Source organism: Bos mutus, chromosome 11 (genome assembly GCF_027580195.1).
Source record: "Bos mutus isolate GX-2022 chromosome 11, NWIPB_WYAK_1.1, whole genome shotgun sequence".
Classification (NCBI taxonomy): Eukaryota; Metazoa; Chordata; class Mammalia; order Artiodactyla; family Bovidae; genus Bos; species Bos mutus.
The window spans coordinates 87,245,404-87,262,662 of record NC_091627.1 but is presented as its reverse complement, the minus strand read 5'-3'; the positions used below and the strand labels follow the sequence as shown (position 1 = coordinate 87,262,662).

Below are 17,259 nucleotides of genomic sequence, written 5' to 3'. Positions count from 1 at the left end.
CAATGTATCAGAAGCAGAAATCTCTATTATAAGAAACATTTTGGCCCTTTTTTCATGCAACTTGAGAGGGAAACAGAAATGTAAACAGAATGAGCCTCACAGCCAAGACCGACTGAGCAGATGGCTGCTGCGTGTTCAAAACCCGATGTTATACTCATTAGGTCCAGCGCGGAGCCCCCACCAAGATATTCCATCAGAGCCGGAGGGGCTTGGAGCTGTGATTAAAGTCAAGGACCCTGAGACGGGAGACTGTCCTGGATGCCCAGGTGTCCCAGTCTAGTCACTTGGGTGCTTAAAAGCAGAGAACCCTTCCCAGCTATTATCCATTGAGGGAGATGTGACTATGGAAGAGGCTCAGAAAGATGCGACGGCTGGCTCTGAAGGTGGAGGAGAGGGACACTAATCAAGAAACACGTGCTGGAAAAGACCAGGCAATGATGGTCTCCGAGAGCCTTTGAAAGGGAGCGTGGCTCTGCTGGGGAGAGCCCCCTCGGGCTGCTGACCTCCAGAGCTGTAAACTGGTGAGTGTGTTGGTTCGGTCACTAAGTTTGCAATAGAAATAGGCAACTGCTACACCTGGCAAGGAGGACCCTTCTGTCACGTTTTCTTGAGTTTGCACAAAGGTGTGAGAGGGTTTGGGGTACGAGCCCCCACAGGAGGGGGCCTGGGAGATGCTTGGCACCACAGGACCCCAGGACAGGAAGGGGCTGCCTGGTCCTGACATCACCAGGGGAGCTTTTAGAAATGCTGATGCCTGGGTGCTATCTCAGACCTATTAACCTGGAATTTGGCAAATACCCAGAAGCTAGTATGTTAATCTGTAGCCAAGGTGAGAATCACTAACCCCCAGGGAGGGGAAGGGACAGCTTGGCTTCCCTGGAAAGAGGGTGGCACCTGGCAGAGCTCGGGTCTCTCCAACCCCTGCCCCGTCCACTCCTCGAGCCCTCCGTCTACACTGCCTGTAGAGGAAGCGACAGGACCCAGAACAGCTGCCTGTCTCCCCGGAAGGGCTCTCCAGGGCCTAGGGGCACTTGCAAAGACCTCTAGACCCCTCTTCTTTCAAGGCAGGTGAACTCTGAGCCGCACGCCTCAGGGACACACACTCAAGGCTGACTGAGCTGGGAATACAGTTTACACAAGGATCTGATGCTTTTCTGTTCCCACCACACAGTTCTTCCAGGGGGACAGAGGAAACAAAGACTGCCCTTGTCTCATGCCCTCTCTCCTTGGATGGGTTCTCCTTGACCCTGCATTGCACATCACCAGGGCTTCTCTGGGGGCCCCCCATCCATGCCATGCTGAGATTATTCTCCCTAGATCCTTGGACCATTCTGCTAGAGAAGCAGACGGCCACTCTTGTGCACATTAGAACTACTTGGGGAACACTGAAAAATCCCAATGCCCAAACCAAACTGGGGGGTGCTGTTATCTGGTGACCCCTGTGCCCCAGGACCCTCCCGTCTCCCCCCCAGGTCACCAGCCTAGGGCTTCAGGAGCTCCATTCTCCTTCCTCTCTGCCTTTCTCGCACCTTCTGCAGATTTATTTATTTTCCCGCGTTCCCCATATCACTGGCAGCCCCACTGCTTATGTTCTTGATTCTTACAGCATTCTCTAAGACAGAGGTCCCCAACCTCCGGGCCATGGACCACTCCTTCCTGTCAGATCAGCGGTGGCATCAGATTAGAAATAAAGCACACGATAACGGTAATGTGCTTGGATCATCTAAAGCCATTCTCCCCTGTGAAGACACTGCCACTCACACATGATACACAGTGTCATGTGCGTGAGACACAGCCTCTCATGAGGCTGTGAGAAAGGCAGAACCTCAGGCCTCACATCCAATCCACAGAATCCATATTTTTAAAAGATCCCAGGTGACCGGATGCACAACTGGGTTTGGGAAGCACCAGACACTGTCTGTTGTCAAGACCTTCTATGTCCCTGCACTTATCAAGCCGGGCAGTATAACAGACAGCAAGCTGGAGAGCCTCCTGGCTCTAGAGTAGTTCTCAGATCAGCAGAGTACACACCCATGTTTCCTCCAGCAGGAAGATGCTTGCAGGTTAACTTTCTATTTTTTTGGTGGTGGGTGGAATTATTGTTGCTAATTACACACACACACACACACAAATACTCCTCTAAACACAAAATTTGATTATAAGACTCTGCTCCAAATCTCTGACCCTAGGAAATGTGAGAAAGGCCAGTGTCCTTTCAAAAGGGGCTAGTTGTGCTAAGTCCCTCAGCAGGTTGGCCTGGGCCCCTGCATTGACCATAGCTGCTCAGTCCTTTAAGGGGAGAGACAGAATCATTTCACTCTGAGCTGAGTAATGCCCTCAAGGGACAAGTCCGTCACCCAACCTACTGCCACCTTAGGCAACCAGGGTTACCCCGGAACATCCTCCTGAGTTCACAGGCGTGGTTCAACTCAGTGACTAACTCCAGAAATCATCACACTTTTAGCATCACACTTTTAGCATTAAGAAAATTAAAAGGCTAAGGATAGTCAATAGAATGAGCTGGGCTCCAACAGTACGTGAACTGAGAAATTCTAGATGTTCAAGCTGGATTTAGAGAAGGCAGAGGAACCAGAAATCAAATCGCCAACATCTGCTGGATCATCGTAAAAGCAAGAGAATTCCAGAAAAACATCTACTTCTGCTTCATTGACTACACTAAAGCCTTTGACTGTGTGGATCACAACCAACTGTCAAAAATCTTAAAGAGATGGGAATACCAGACCACCTGACCTGCCTCCTGAGAAATCTGTATGCAGGTCAAGAAGCAACATTTAGAACCAGACATGGAACAACAGACTGATTCCAAATTGGGAAAGGAGTATGTCAAGGCTATATATTGTCACCCTACTTATTTAACTTATATGCAGAGTACATCATGTGAAATGCCAGGCTGGATGAAGCACAACCTGAAATCAAGATTGCCGGGAGCAATATCAATAACCTCAGATACTCAGATGGCACCACCCTTATCACAGAAAGCGAAGAGGAACTAAAGAGCCTCTTGATGAAAGTGAAAGAGGAGGGTGAAAAGCTGGCTTAAAACTCAACATTCAGAGAACGAAGATCATGGCATCCAGTCCCATCACTTCATTGGCAAATAGATGGGAAAACAATGCAAACAGTAAGAGACTTTATTTTGGGGGGCTCCAAAATCACTGCAGATGGTGACTGCAACTATGAAATTAAAAGACGCTTGCTCCTTGGAAGAAAAGCTATGACTAACCTAGACAGCATATTAAAAAAGCAGAGAGATTACTTTGCTGACAAAGGTCCATCTAGTCAAAGCTATGGTTTTTCCAGTAGTCATGTATGGATATGAGAGATGGACCATAAAGAAAGCTGAGCGCTGAAGAATTGATGCTTTTGAACTGTGGTGTTGAAGAAGACTCTTGAGAGTCCCTTGGACTGCAAGGAAATCAAACCAGTCAATCCTAAAGGAAATCAGTCCTGAATATTCATTGGCAGGACTGATGCTGAAGCTCCAATACTTTGGCCACCTGATGTAAAGAACTGACTCATTAGAAAAGACCCTGATGCTGGGAAAGATGGAAGGCAGGAGGAGAAGGGGACGACAGAGGATGAGATGGCTGGATGGCATCACTGACTCAATGGACATGTTTGAGCAAGCTCTGGGAGTTGGTAATGGACAGGGAAGCCTGGCATTCTGCAGTCCATGGGGTTGCAAGGAGTTGGACATGACTGAGCGATTGAACTGAAGGATAATCAGGTTATTCTATTGTAACCTTAAAGTGATGATGCCTTGGAGGAAACAGTTTTCAAATGTTCTTTCTAAAGGGACTATGATTAGTTAATGTGTTTCTACTGCATCAAAATTCATTTGAGAGGCTCACTCCATGTGACTGGGGTGAATCAATAGACAAGGAATTTAACCAAATGGGAACCTTAGGACTGAAAGGGCCTCAGAAGTCCTCTAAAATCCAGGGCTCCCCAAACTTTCCCGAGGATGAGATTCACCTGGATCAGCTTGTTTAAAAAAATCCCCAGCCCAGACATACTGAGTTTCTGCCTCGGGGAGACCTGATTAAACCTGTGGAGTTTAACAGGGTGCCTCAAGGAAGGCTTGTCATCAGGGAGATCTGGGAATACTGACGCACCATCCAGCGCTCTGCCCCCAGGCTCCAGCCTCCCTTGGAATCACTTGCGCCACCTCCAACGGGCATTCATTCTTCTCACACACTTGCAAGATAGTCCTTTCCTATTGCATGAATTAGTCCTTTCTGTGAACAGTCAAATGCTGGCTCCCTGTCATTTCTCTTTATTAGTCTTAACTCCTCTTTCAAACATAAAACAATTTGATGTTTTCTTCTTGTGCTATAAACCTCTTTATTTTCTTCTCTTACTTTCAAAGGAAATCCTTAATATCCACTGAGGGAAACAAATGTGTTTTCCCTTGATGAGATCTTCTAACAAAATTACAAATTAAAATATTGCTTACATAAAAATATAGTGGCATATCTCTTTGAACTTTTTAAGTAATCTTCAGCTCTGAAAAAGGAACCAGGTAAAGGTGTAGGGCCACAAGTCCCCAAAAAGGACATATACACCCATGCGCTCTGAAACTGAGAGTGGTCAGAGTCTGCAGGTTAGCGACTTATCATTCATTCCTATAATTTAATTACATTACATTTTAACAAAGATTTATTGAGTGTTTACCACGCTCTAAGCGCTATGCCATTTGCAGGGCATACTAATGTAAAATTCATCTAAGTGGTTTGATTATATTTGCCTGTTAGTCCCTTGGTGGATGAGCTCTGCGGTTTTGCTCCTAATGGTAATTTTAGCAATTGGAAAGAGTTTCAGCAGTCTTCTGATCCAACCTTTCAATTCATTAAAAATAAATAAATAACTGTGATAGAGATTCTGTTCTTTGGGACTTTACCAGCTAGTGAGGGAGGTGATATTTTTAACAGAAACAACATTAAATAAAATGAAAAGCATCTATTCATTGGGTATATGAATAGCTCATCTGTCTGCTTCTGAAGATAGATTCATCCACCTCCAGGATGTAACAGGGGGAGAGAGTGATGAGTGTGGGGCTCAGAGGGGGGTGTTCACTTCTACCCAGGATGGTCTAAGAGAGGAAAGGACATTTGAGATTCCCCCCTCCTTCCCTCCTTTCCATAATTCTCTATTACCTGCTGTATGCTAAGCACCAGGGAGAGGAAATACTGAACATAGCGCTTATTCTCAAATAGGTTATAGTCAACCTTCATGATTTGGGTGTTCCATATCTGCAAATTCACCTACTTGCTAAAATGTGCCTGCATCTCCAAAGTCTACACTCCTGGTACTTTGACAGTCATCTGCGGATGTGCACTGAGAAGGAAGGAGGCATACAACATCCCCCGCTGAGGTCAAACAAGGCAATGCTCTGCCTTGTTCCAACTCGTGCTGTAAACAAGTGTCCTTTTCACAGTCTACTTAGCACCACACTTTCCAGCTATTCATTGATGATTTCATAATTTTAATGGCCCTAAGTATAGCGCTGAAGTGCCATCCAGTGTTCTCAGCACAAGAAGGCTGTGACGTGCTTCAGGAGAAACTGCAAATGTTAGATAAATTTCCTTCAGGCAACCTATGCTGTTGGTCATGAGTTCAATGTTAATGAACTGATGATCCAATATATTCAGCAAAAAAAAGAAAAAGGAAATTCATTTATCTGTATGTGAATCTGCTCCAGAAACTGCTAAAATAACTAATGGAAAAGTGGCTGAACTTACGAATTCATAAAATGATGACTACTTTTTTTTTAAGTACGATGGATAGCCATTATGAAGCTGAGAGCCAAAACAAATCTACGCAGCATGACCCAGGGTCAGGTTTAAAACGTTAAACCCTTTCGGCTAGTGTTTCATGATACAGAAAATGTGCATATAATTAATTACTGTAAGAAACATTAAATTGGGCACCTTGAAACAGAAACATACATTAAAACAAGTTTATATGCTGACCTATTGATGAAAATATGACCAGAGGCCCACAGGAATCCAACCCTCTATTTTCCCTAGGAACAATGGCTCAGCAACCTGCTACCGTGATGTTTGCAACAACTTTATAGAACATAACTACTGCGGATAACAAGGCCTGACAGTAGATGTAATATGGGAAATGGGTGATCCATCACTCTACAAAGTTATCAACATTCAGACAGCCTCATGAACAGGGCTCTGGGGGATCAGTATAGATATGACTAGGTGACTAGCTTCCACATTTAATCTTTTTTCTGTAAAAACTTAAGAAAAATCTATGTTTTTGCTTTTGAAATTATTTGTCTATGAGCAACACAATTTATGGTCAGCTATGATTTCTTCACAATTGTCAGACACACTCAGGAAATCTTTCAAAGTGAGAAAAATCTAGTCCCCCAATCATTTTCGAATGTAATTAGAGTTCTAAGAGTTAAAATTTTTATAGTTAATGGGGTGTCTAGAACATTATGTTTGGTAGACAAATACATAGTTATTATTGTCAATATCAATTTTGCAAATTTCTGTTTTGTAGCTAATGATACTTTGTTGTTGTTTTGATTTTTTTCAGCCCCTGAAAAGTTCATATTCTTTGGTTACCAAAGGTAGATCCAGGCTTTGGGGACTCTGAAGCTTATATAGTTTGGGGATTCTTTTTGGAAAAAGAACCCAAAATTACAAATATGAAGAGGTATCATTAGCATGCAGGTTAATCCACCTCTGACAGGCTCTTAGCACCTGTGGGGTAAGACATCCTCTGGACAGTCCACTGTGGTGCAGGAAGACCAGATAGGAGGCTGTAGGAATAGTTCAGGAAAAAGAAGATCCAAGTCCAAACTTGAGTGGGCGGGGGGTGGGGGGGTGAAAGGATGCGAGAGTCACAAGAGATATTTGAGAGGTTGATCTGACAGGACCTGGTATTTGATGAGGACATTATCAGAGGGTATCAAGAATGCATACTGTGGGGATGACTTGATGAGTCAGAAGAAGGACTGCAGAAGGGGATGTGGGTGGTTTGATGGAGCAGGTACGGAAGAGCACTGAAGCAAGCACAGGTTCTTTTGGAGTTCAGGGCCCCGTGTGACCTTAAAGGTTGCACCTGCATGAGGTCCTGCCAGGGACGGACCATCAGTGCTTCGGGAGATGGGATTTCACCACACATCCCCACTTCATCCTGGGTGTGACCACTCACATCCATCCCACAGAGCCCTCGTCCCTGCCGGCACACCATCTACATGATGATGAAAGATTCCACACTCCCTCCCTGCTCAGCAGCTCCCAAGCCTGTTACCTAAAGAAAAAGACTCCTTTCTAGAGAAGGGCTCTCCTTCTGTTTCTCCACTGAATTCACTCTAACTCCTCTCCAGCTAACCTTTGTCAGGCTTTAGTAAAATAGATGTTGACCTTCCAGGTAAGATTTGAATACTCTCACGAAGTCACAGGAGTCACAGAATGAGAAAGACAAAACCATGGGTTCTCCTTGACGCAACCGTTGACATGCAGTTCCAGTGCTGGGGTACCGGGGTGGGGTGAGGGGCAAGGGGCTATCAACTGAGACTCTCTTCCTGGATAGGAGGGTCTGGGGCAGCCTGGGGACATCCTGATGTTTGCAAAATCCCACTTGACAACAGTCCTGCTCTTTAGCAACATGAACACGATGGTCTTTATTTTTATCTCGATGAGGAAACTGAGGCCCAGAGAAGTCAGATGACTTCCCAAGGTCACGAAGGTAGGAAACAGCACAGTTAAAACCAGAACGCACACCTCGTGAGCCCTGAAATGAACCAGTTTTTTTCTACACACCCTGCCGAGGACCCAGTCCTCCCGTCTCACCAGCAGTTCTTTGGGGCATTGTATAACACCAGCTTAAGGTTTCAAAGCAGCTTCCATTCTATTTGTATATAAAACAACTCTGATTTCTGCTTTGCTCCAAGGGTAATAATTTTCCTGCTAATTTTTACTTCTTGTTCTGAATCTTCAGAGACAATCCTGCTACCCAATTTAATCTCAAGACTCACATGAATTCCCAGGACGTGAAGGCAGCCATAGAGAAGATTTCTCAGAGAGGAGGGTTGTCTAATGCAGGTACATGTCTAATGTCTGTCTAATGTCCAATTCGGATTCAGACCTTCTTGCTACTATGGTTCTCCTTCTATGTGGTCGTCTGCTAGCATCCTAGATAGAAAAAGGAAAAATCCAAATAATCCATTAAGAAATGACTCACAGAATATCTGTATCTTTCCTAAAGCATTACTGTGGACTGGGGGCAAAAATCATTATTACACTCATGCTGGAGAGTTCTTAGCAGGCCTGTTTCCTCAGGATAGCAGTTTTCTTTAGGACAAGCAGGACTACTGTTACGACTACCATTACAGGTCTACAAGTCATCAACTATCTTTGTGTTTCGTGAAAAAGAAATTTTTAATGAAAACAAAATTTGGGCTTCCCTGGTGGCTCAGTGGTAAAGAATGTGCCTTCCAATGCGGGAGACATGGGTTGAGTCCACAGCTGAGCCTGTGTGCCACAACTATGGAGCCCGTGCCTAGAGCCCATGCTCTGCAGCAAGAGAACCCACTACGATGAGAAGCCCGAGCACAGCTAGAGAATAGCCTAGGCAGCAACGAAGACTCAGCACAGCCAAATAATAAATAAATAAATAAAATTTAAAAATAAATCAAATCTGTAGCTGGCTCCATTCAGGAAGCTTCACAGTGCTCCTTGGGAATCTTTCTCTAATCAGCTCCTGTTACAGTGATAACCATGCAGAGACATGGTCTTTGTTTCCAGCTGTGTCTCCTGACATCTGAGCCTTCCTGGTGGTGATGGGGTGGAGTGGGAGTGGGGCACCAAAATCCCAAGGTCAAAATCTAGTCTTTAGTGGGGCAGGTGCAAAAACTCCATTTTATCAGTTCCCCAGAGGTGAGTAGGAATTAGAAGTAGTTTCACACTAACCAAGTTCAAAGGTCACTAGTGAGCCCATGCCAGTATACCAATTTATAAATGGTAGTCTGATTTTGGGCTTCCCTGGTGGCACAGAGGTAAAGAATCTGCCTGCAATGTGGGAGACTTAGGTTCGATTCCTGGGTGAGGAAGATCCCCTGGAGAAAAGAATGGCTAACCACTCCGGTATTCTTGCCTGGAGAATTCCATGGACAGAGGAGCCTGATGGGGTACAGTCTGCATTTGGGGCACTGGGAGGACTGCCCACTCCTGGGGGGCCCTGTCTGGACCATCACAGTCCAGGGAAATGGAGATGTGAGCCACATTGCTTGCCATGGAATGTGCACAGGAAATACAGCTATCTTTGAAGGAGCTTCTTCAAAATTACAGTACATCTGATTTATTACTTCCCTCCCCACTTTAATGTACATCTATTTAAACCAGTGCATTGGTATCTAGCAAATGAAGAGCCTTTGATCTCTGAACAATTCTAAATAAACACCATCCAAGTCCCTGGGATCTGAGACACCAAATCGGATATTGCCTCATCACAAACATGATAGAGTTGATGTCTGATTTGTTTTCAATTTGATACTTCGATCTCTGAGATTCCAGTAAGGTATCAGGAGTAAAACTCTAAAACTTCAGAAGACATCCTATGTCCTTGATGGGGTTAGAGAGGTGTCTTAATAAAATCAGTATATGTTTTTTCAGTAGGTAACATGTTCTATATCTGCCCTGTACTGATGGGGGTTTGAGTTTAGAGAACAGAACCCATTCCAGCTGATTTAAGCAGAAAGGGATTTATTTCAGGGTATGAAATGGTTTTGAGAATTAGAAGAAACGTACTCTAGGCTGTTTTCAAAGATGGCTTCCAAAGGCTTCCTGCTGATCCAGGACCTCCAAGGAGCCATGCCTCTTCCAAGACCAGAAAATTGCTTTCTCAATTCTACCACTGCAGCCTCTTTAGGAATCTGCTTCAGCCAGGAAGCCATGCTGATTGGGAAACTTCTGCTACAACTGCCAGCTTCAAAAACATGCCTTGCTTGCTCCATTCACAGCCACAAAATACATGCTTTGCACCCTACCTTCTCAACACCAAGGAGGCTGGTCACTAATCATAGGCACCTCTGCTAACACTACCCTGGAAAAGTCAAACATTCTACAGACTTGGCTACAGAAATAGCAGAATCAAAAGTACAACCTCTACCCCATGTTCATCTTCTAAACCTCATGTGCATATCATTTCATGAAACTAAAACACATCCAGAACTCCAGCTGCAAGGAAATCTCAACAATGCAATTTTCAGATTTCTAGCCTCTGCTTTCAAGACACACTAGAAGGCTAATGGAACACGTATTGAGTGCAAATTGACTGTGGCCTCCAGATTTAAGACTGGGTGAGGTCAAGGTGATCTTCTGAGGGCTCCCTGTGCTCTGTCTACAGGCAGCTAACAGTAAACCAGAGGGGACTGCTGGGTGCCTTGGGCCTTGAAGGAAATCAGCTCTGGCTGTTAATGCAGTTCTCTGAGGTTTTCACACAGCCAGCTCACATGGGTTCTCCAAGACACTTCTCTAGCAACTGAGAATGTAACCATTTGATCCTTTCATTTGACAGATAAGATTGTACTAGTCAGTGAAGCCAGGATGCTGGTCAAAACCAAAGAAGCCTTGAGTATAATGTTATAACCCTAATGTCTTAAGAAGGTAGCTCTTAACTCTTATTTAGATTGAGGATCCCTTTGAAAGCTATGGCTTTTGTGCCTAAATACTCATATACACAAAATTCAGTTCATTTCAGTTCAGTCACTCAGTCGTGTCCGACTCTTTGCAACCCCATGGACCGCAGCACGCCACGCCTCCCTGTCTATCACCAACTCCAAGAGTCTACCCAAACCCATGTCCATTGAGTCGGTGATGCCATCCAACCACCTCATCCTCTGTCATCCCCTTCTTCTCCTGCTATCAATCTTTCCCAGCATCAGGATCTTTTCAAATGAGTCAGCTCTTCACATCAGGTGGCCAAAGTATTGGAGTTTCAGCTTCAACATCAATGAACACCCAGGACTGATCTCCTTTAGGATGGATTGGTTGGATCTCCTTGCAGTCCAAGGGACTCTCAAGAGTCTTCTCCAACACCACAGTTCAAAAGCATCAATTCTTCAGTGCTCAGCTTTCTTCACAGTCCAACTCTCACATCCATACATGACCACTGGAAAACCCATAGCCTTGACTAGATGGACCTTTGTTGACAAAGTAATGTCTCTGCTTTTTAATATGCTGTCTAGGTTGGTCATAACTTTTCTTCCAACAAAGTAAGTGTCTTTTAATTTCATGGCTTCAGTCACCATCTGCAGTGATTTTGGAGCCCTCAAGAATAAAGTCAGCCACTGTTTCCACTGTTTACCCATCTATTTGCCATGAAGTGATGGGACCAGAGCCATGATCTTAATAGTTTTCTGAATGTTGAGCTTTAAGCCAACTTTTTCACTCTCCTCTTTCACTTTCATCAAGAGGCTCATTAGTTCTTCTTCACATTCTGCCATAATGGTGGTGTCATCTGCATATCTGAGGTTATTGATATTTCTACGGGCAATCTTGATTCCAGCCTGTGCTTCTTCCAGCCCAGCATTTCTCATCTTGTACTCTGCATATAAGTTAAATAAGCAGGGTGACAATATACAGCCTTGTACTCCTTTTCCTATTTGGAACCAGTCTGTTGTTCCATGTCCAGTTCTAACTGTTGCTTCCTGATCTGCATACAGGTTTCTCAAAAGGCAGGTCAGGTGGTCTGGTATTCCCATCTCTTGAAGAAGTTTCCACACGTTATTGTGATCCACACAGTCAAAGGCTTTGGCATAGTCAATAAAGCAGAAATAGGTGTTTTTCTGGAACTCTCTTGCTTTTTCCATGATCCAGCGGATGTTGGCAATTTGATCTCTGGTTCCTCTGCCTTTTCTAAAACCAGCTTGAACATCTGGAAGTTCTTGGTTCACATATTGCTGAAGACTGGCTAGGAGAATTTTGAGCATTACTTTACTAGCGTGTGAGATGAGTGCAATTGTGCAGTAGTTTGAGCATTCTTTGGCATTGCCCTTCTTTGGGATTGGAATGAAAACTGACCTTTTCCAGTCCTGTGGCCACTGCTGAGTTTTCCAAATTTGCTGGCATATTGAATGCAGCACTTTCACAGCATCATCCTTTAGGATTTGAAAGAGCTCAACTGGAATTCCATCACCTCCACTAGTTTTGTTTGTAGTGTTGCCTCCTAAGGCCCACTTGACTTCACATTCTAGGATGTCTGGCTCTAGGTAAGTGATCAAACCATCGTGATTATCTGGATCATGAAGATCTTTTTTGTACAGTTCTTCTGTGTATTCTTGCCACTTCTTCTTAATGTCTTCTTCTTCTGTTAGGTCCATACCATTTCTGTCTTTTATTGAGCCCATCTTTGCATGAAATATTCCCTTGGTATCTCTAATTTTCTTGAAGAGATCTCTAGTCTTTCCCATTCTGTTGTTTTCCTCTATTTCTTTGCATTGATCACTGAGGAAGGCTTTCTTATCTCTCCTTGCTATTCTTTGGAACTCTGCATTCAAATGGGTATATCTTTCCTTTTCTCCTTTGCTTTTCGCTTCTCTTCTTTTCACAGCTATTTGTAAGGCTTCTTCAGACAGCCATTTTGCTTTTTTGCATTTCTTTTTCTTGGGGATGGTCTTGCTCCCTATCTCCTGTACAATGTCACGAACCTCTGTCCATAGTTCATCAGGCACTCTGTCTATCAGATCAAGTCCCTTAAATCTATTTCTCACTTCCACTGTATAAGCATATGGGATTTGATTTAGGTCATACCTGAATACTCTAGTGGTTTTCCCTACTTTCTTCAATTAAGTCTGAATTTGGCAATAAGGAGTTCGTGATCTGAGCCACAGTCAGCTCCAGGTCTTGTTTTTGCTGCCTGTAATGAGCTTCTCCATCTTTGGCTGCAAAGAATATAATCAATCTGATTTCAGTGTTGGCCATCTGCTGATGTCCATGTGTAGAGTCTTCTCTTGTGTTGTTGGAAGAGGGTGTTTGCTATGACCAGTGCATTCTCTTGGCAAAACTCTATTAGCCTTTGCCCTGCTTCATTCTGTATTCCAAGGCCAAATTTGCCTGTTACTCCAGGTGTTTCACGACTTCCTACTTTTGCATTCAAGTCCCCTATAATGAAAAGGACATCTTTTTTGGGCGTTAGTTCTAAAAGGTCTTGTAGGTCTTCATAGAACCATTCGACTTCAGCTTCTTCAGCATTAGTGGTCGGGGCATAGACTTGGATTACTGTGATATTGAATGGTTTGCCTCGGAAACGAACAGAGATCATTCTGTCATTTTTGAGATTGCAACCAAGTACTACATTTTAGACTCTTGTTGACTATGATGGCTACTCCATTTCTTCTAAGGGATTCCTGCCCACAGTAGTAGATATAATAGTCATCTGAGTTAAATTCCCCCATTCCAGTCCATCTTAGTTCACTGATTGCTAGAATGTCGATGTTCACTCTTACCATCTCCTGTTTGACCACTTCCAATTTGCCTTGATTCGTGAATATAACATTCCAGGTTCCTATGCAATATGGCTCTTTACAGCATCGGACCCTGCTTCTATCACCAGTCCCATCCACAATTGGGTATTATTTTTGCTTTGGCTCTAGATACAAAATACTGTGTATAAATTCCAGGGATTTGTGGATACTCACCCCCAGTGCCCAAGGGTCCACAGAGGCCAGGTTAAGAGCCCTCCCTTTGGGGCTATCAGTCATCCCAGTTTCCCCAAGGGCATATGGGACTTTCAGTGCTAAACCTGGGAAAGTCCCAGAAAACTGGTATAGTTTCTCACCCTCCTTGATTCCAAAACTCTCCTGAGGCCCTAGACAAATGTGAAGTATATGCTTGAGAAAGGTATGCTGGGAAGCTACGTCATCCCTCCCAACTGCTGCTCTCAGTTGAGGCAGGCTGTCATCATGGAAACCTAGGCCCAGCAGTCTGGAGTGACCTATCCAGGCCCACATGGCCAGTAGAAAGCGTAGCCAGGTAGAACACATCTCTCAGTTCTTAGTGGGTGTGGTGCCTTCCAGGCCAGCCAGACCTGTGCCTCTAGCGGAAATGACACAAGATTCCATTGAATCCAGAATACACCCTTCCACACCTGGAGCGTCGGGTTCACCGCAAGCCCTCAAAGCCCAAGGAGAAGGCTACCCCACACTTTTGGAAATGGCTCAGGGGCTTACTGAGGTCAGCTCCAGCACCCAGGCAGAGAACGGACACTATTGTTCCCATGAAAAGCTTTTCTCACCTGCATGCTGGTCTCAAAAACTTTTTATTCTTTTTTAATTTTTAAAATTGAAGTATTGTTCATTTACAGTATTGTGTTAGGTTCAGGTGTACAGCAAAGTGATTCTTTTTTTTTCAGATTATTTTCCATTAGGGGTTATTACAAGATATTGAATATTGTTCTCTGTGTTTTACAGTAAATCTTTGGTGTTATCTGTTTTATGTATAGTAATTTGCATCTGTTAACCCAGTACTCCTAATTTATCCCCCCCCCATTTCTTCCTTGGTAACCATGTGTTTGTTTTCTATGAGTCTGTTTCTATTTTGTATATACAGTCAGTTATACTAATTTTCAGATTCCACATATGTGTTATCAAAGAATATTTGTCTTTCTCTGTCAGACTGACTTCACTTAGCATGATAATTTCTAAGTCCCTCCATGTTACTGCAAATGGTATAAAACCTTTTTAAAACAAGAGGAAATTAGAAGTTGAAGCTCAAAATGAAGCTGGGGAGGGAAATGGCTAGTGCTATAGGTTCCATAATATTGTGAATGTACTTAATACTACTGAACTGTACACCCAAAGCTAGTTAACATGATTAAAAAAAGAAAACAAGCCAACGAGGGAGGGAATGGATATTTTTCTGCACCTCTTTATGCTGCTCTCATCTGTTCCATAATCACTCCAAGCAAGAGTTTTCTTTTCCTTCCAGGCCGGGCCATCTCCTTTGTGACCAAGAACTTCTTTTCCAAATTTAATGGAAACAGAGGTGGTGCCCCCAACGTGGCCGTGGTGATGGTGGACGGCTGGCCCACGGACAAGGTGGAGGAGGCCTCAAGGTTGGCGAGAGAGTCAGGCATCAACATTTTCTTCATCACCATTGAAGGTGCCTCTGAAAATGAGAAGCAGTACATGCTGGAGCCCAACTTTGCAAACAAGGTACGTTTGCCAACAAGGTATGCCTTCTAAGTAAGGTATGCAAGTGGGAAACCCATCCAATAAAAGAACGCCCTCCACTTCACACAGCTGTAGCAGCCATCCAGGCTGTGTCTCCTGTGTTTTTCAAATGGATGTTAAGCTCGTTTCTAGGCAGGAGGGCCTCCAGTGAGAGACTGGTGAGTCTGGAACCTGGAGTTACCCTCTCAAAGCAACACCCAACAAGCCACCACGTACCTGGTGAACTGAGGTCTGGCATCAGCACCTTGGGAGGAGCAGGGTCCCCAAAGCCTCACATCAGAGGCTCCCCTGAGTGCCTCTCATAGCCCCAAGGGACCTCAAACTGGGCAGCCCAGCAAGTCTTCACACAAGCACACACATGGGCGCACATGTACCACAAGTCAACTAATCTGACAGACAAGACAAGGAAAGGTACTAAACCACATCAGGGAGCGCAGGCTTTCAAACTCAGCTGCCCCTGAGTTCCGCAGAGATGCCCAACAGGACACGGAGGCAGGACAGATGGGAATCTAGGCCTATTCCCCCAGTGCAGCTCACTTTGTGTATGCTTTATATGGTAGACCCCACATAAACCTTTCTCCAGAGACAGGACCCCAGGTTTAAAAAGGAGAGGAGGAGGACAGGAGGGGGGATGCCCCCAGTGTTAGCAGCCTGTCTCCAGATCTACTGGGGCTCAGCTCCCTGCACAGATCCTGCACTTCGTCATCATTCTCGCCTCCCTTAACCTCTAGGACAGTGTGGTTCTTACTTCACTTGCTCCCTCCTCTTTTCTGTCTTGTACCTGAAGCATAGACTTCCTTGGCTCTCTCCTCTGTGCTCACTAGTTTTTCTCCCTCCAGACCCTCTCCCAGGGCCACAGCTTCAGCCTTCACTCACAGGCAGTAACACATTGTCTCCCGCCGTGCTTTCTCTGGAGCTCAGTAGCCATCTGTTTCAAGCTGATAGACTAGTCTCCACCTGATGACCTGAAGAACCTTAAATCCTACACGCAACATGCCAAGTGCCTCATCTTTCCCACTCAAATTCCTTCTTCCTCCGGACTGTGCATTGGCCCCACAGCTGTCCCAGACACCCGGAGTTACGCCAGAACAACTTGTCAGCTCCCATGTCATGTCGCTCACATCTGCCCAGTCTTTCCCATGCCCAGTGCCACCTCCCCGGTTCAAGCGAGTATTGATACTTTACATGTCTTCTTTCTCCCTTTTGGATCTCCCCAGTTTAGATTTCACAATGCATCTCATGCTTTTTCCCAGTCCCACAGGGTCCTTGCTCAAAATCCTTCTCCATTCACTGTTACTCCTGAGGTTTTCTGGAGGGTGGTCTTAACCCAGCTCCCTAGCTCCAGCCACCCAGTGTCCTGCCCATGCCAGCACCACGCTCTCTCCTGTTATGACTCACTCAGACTGCCTGGTGGGGATCCTTGCCCCCCATCCATTGGCTAGAATTCAACTCAGCCTCGACACCCATCTCATATGGCACCTAAGCCATGGAAAGTTTTGTGAACCCCATTAAGTTTTTACAAACCAATTAAAGTACATTTCCCAGGACATTTTAAAGTCATTTCTTGTTTTCAAATAATGTTTTAATTATACACCTTCAACAGCAGCCAGCAGGTCTGTGATTCTCTCTGTGACCTCTTGAGAGGCAATGGCAAGGGAAATGGTCACTTCCAGGAGCACACCAACCAGGTTGCTCAATGTGTATTTGCAGGCACCTTGAGTTTTTTCTGGAACATGCTTGGGCACAAGTAAACATTCATTTGCCTGGAGGCAGGGTTGTCCAGGGGACAGAGCTGGGGTTCTGAGGGCAGAGAGATTTGAGTTGTGACCTCAAGGATGTCACTTCACAACTGGCCCTCAGTTTGTTCCTTCATGACAAGTGGGTTAGAATTCCACCCTGTAGGGTTAAGGTGGGCAGAGGGTGGGTAGTGAAATGATGTTAAGAACATCTAGTTGGGTGCCGGACACAGATGTGGAACCCCCTTCTTGCTGGATGCAGGTCTGCCCTCTAACCAGTTCTTAAGCTTCCTCTCCTGTGTG

The 17,259-nt window shown here is 44.8% G+C and overlaps 1 protein-coding gene across 2 annotated transcripts in view; it reads left to right on the top strand.

Moving 5' to 3' along the window:
• VIT (vitrin) overlaps positions 1-17,259 on the top strand; it is a 125,032-nt gene that overhangs the window by 101,520 nt on the left and 6,253 nt on the right. For both annotated transcript variants that reach the window (XM_070379737.1, XM_005901911.3), the window contains 2 exons: positions 7,990-8,093; positions 14,976-15,202. In XM_070379737.1, the coding sequence (XP_070235838.1) occupies positions 7,990-8,093; positions 14,976-15,202 (331 nt within the window). The remainder of the gene's footprint in view (positions 1-7,989; positions 8,094-14,975; positions 15,203-17,259) is intronic.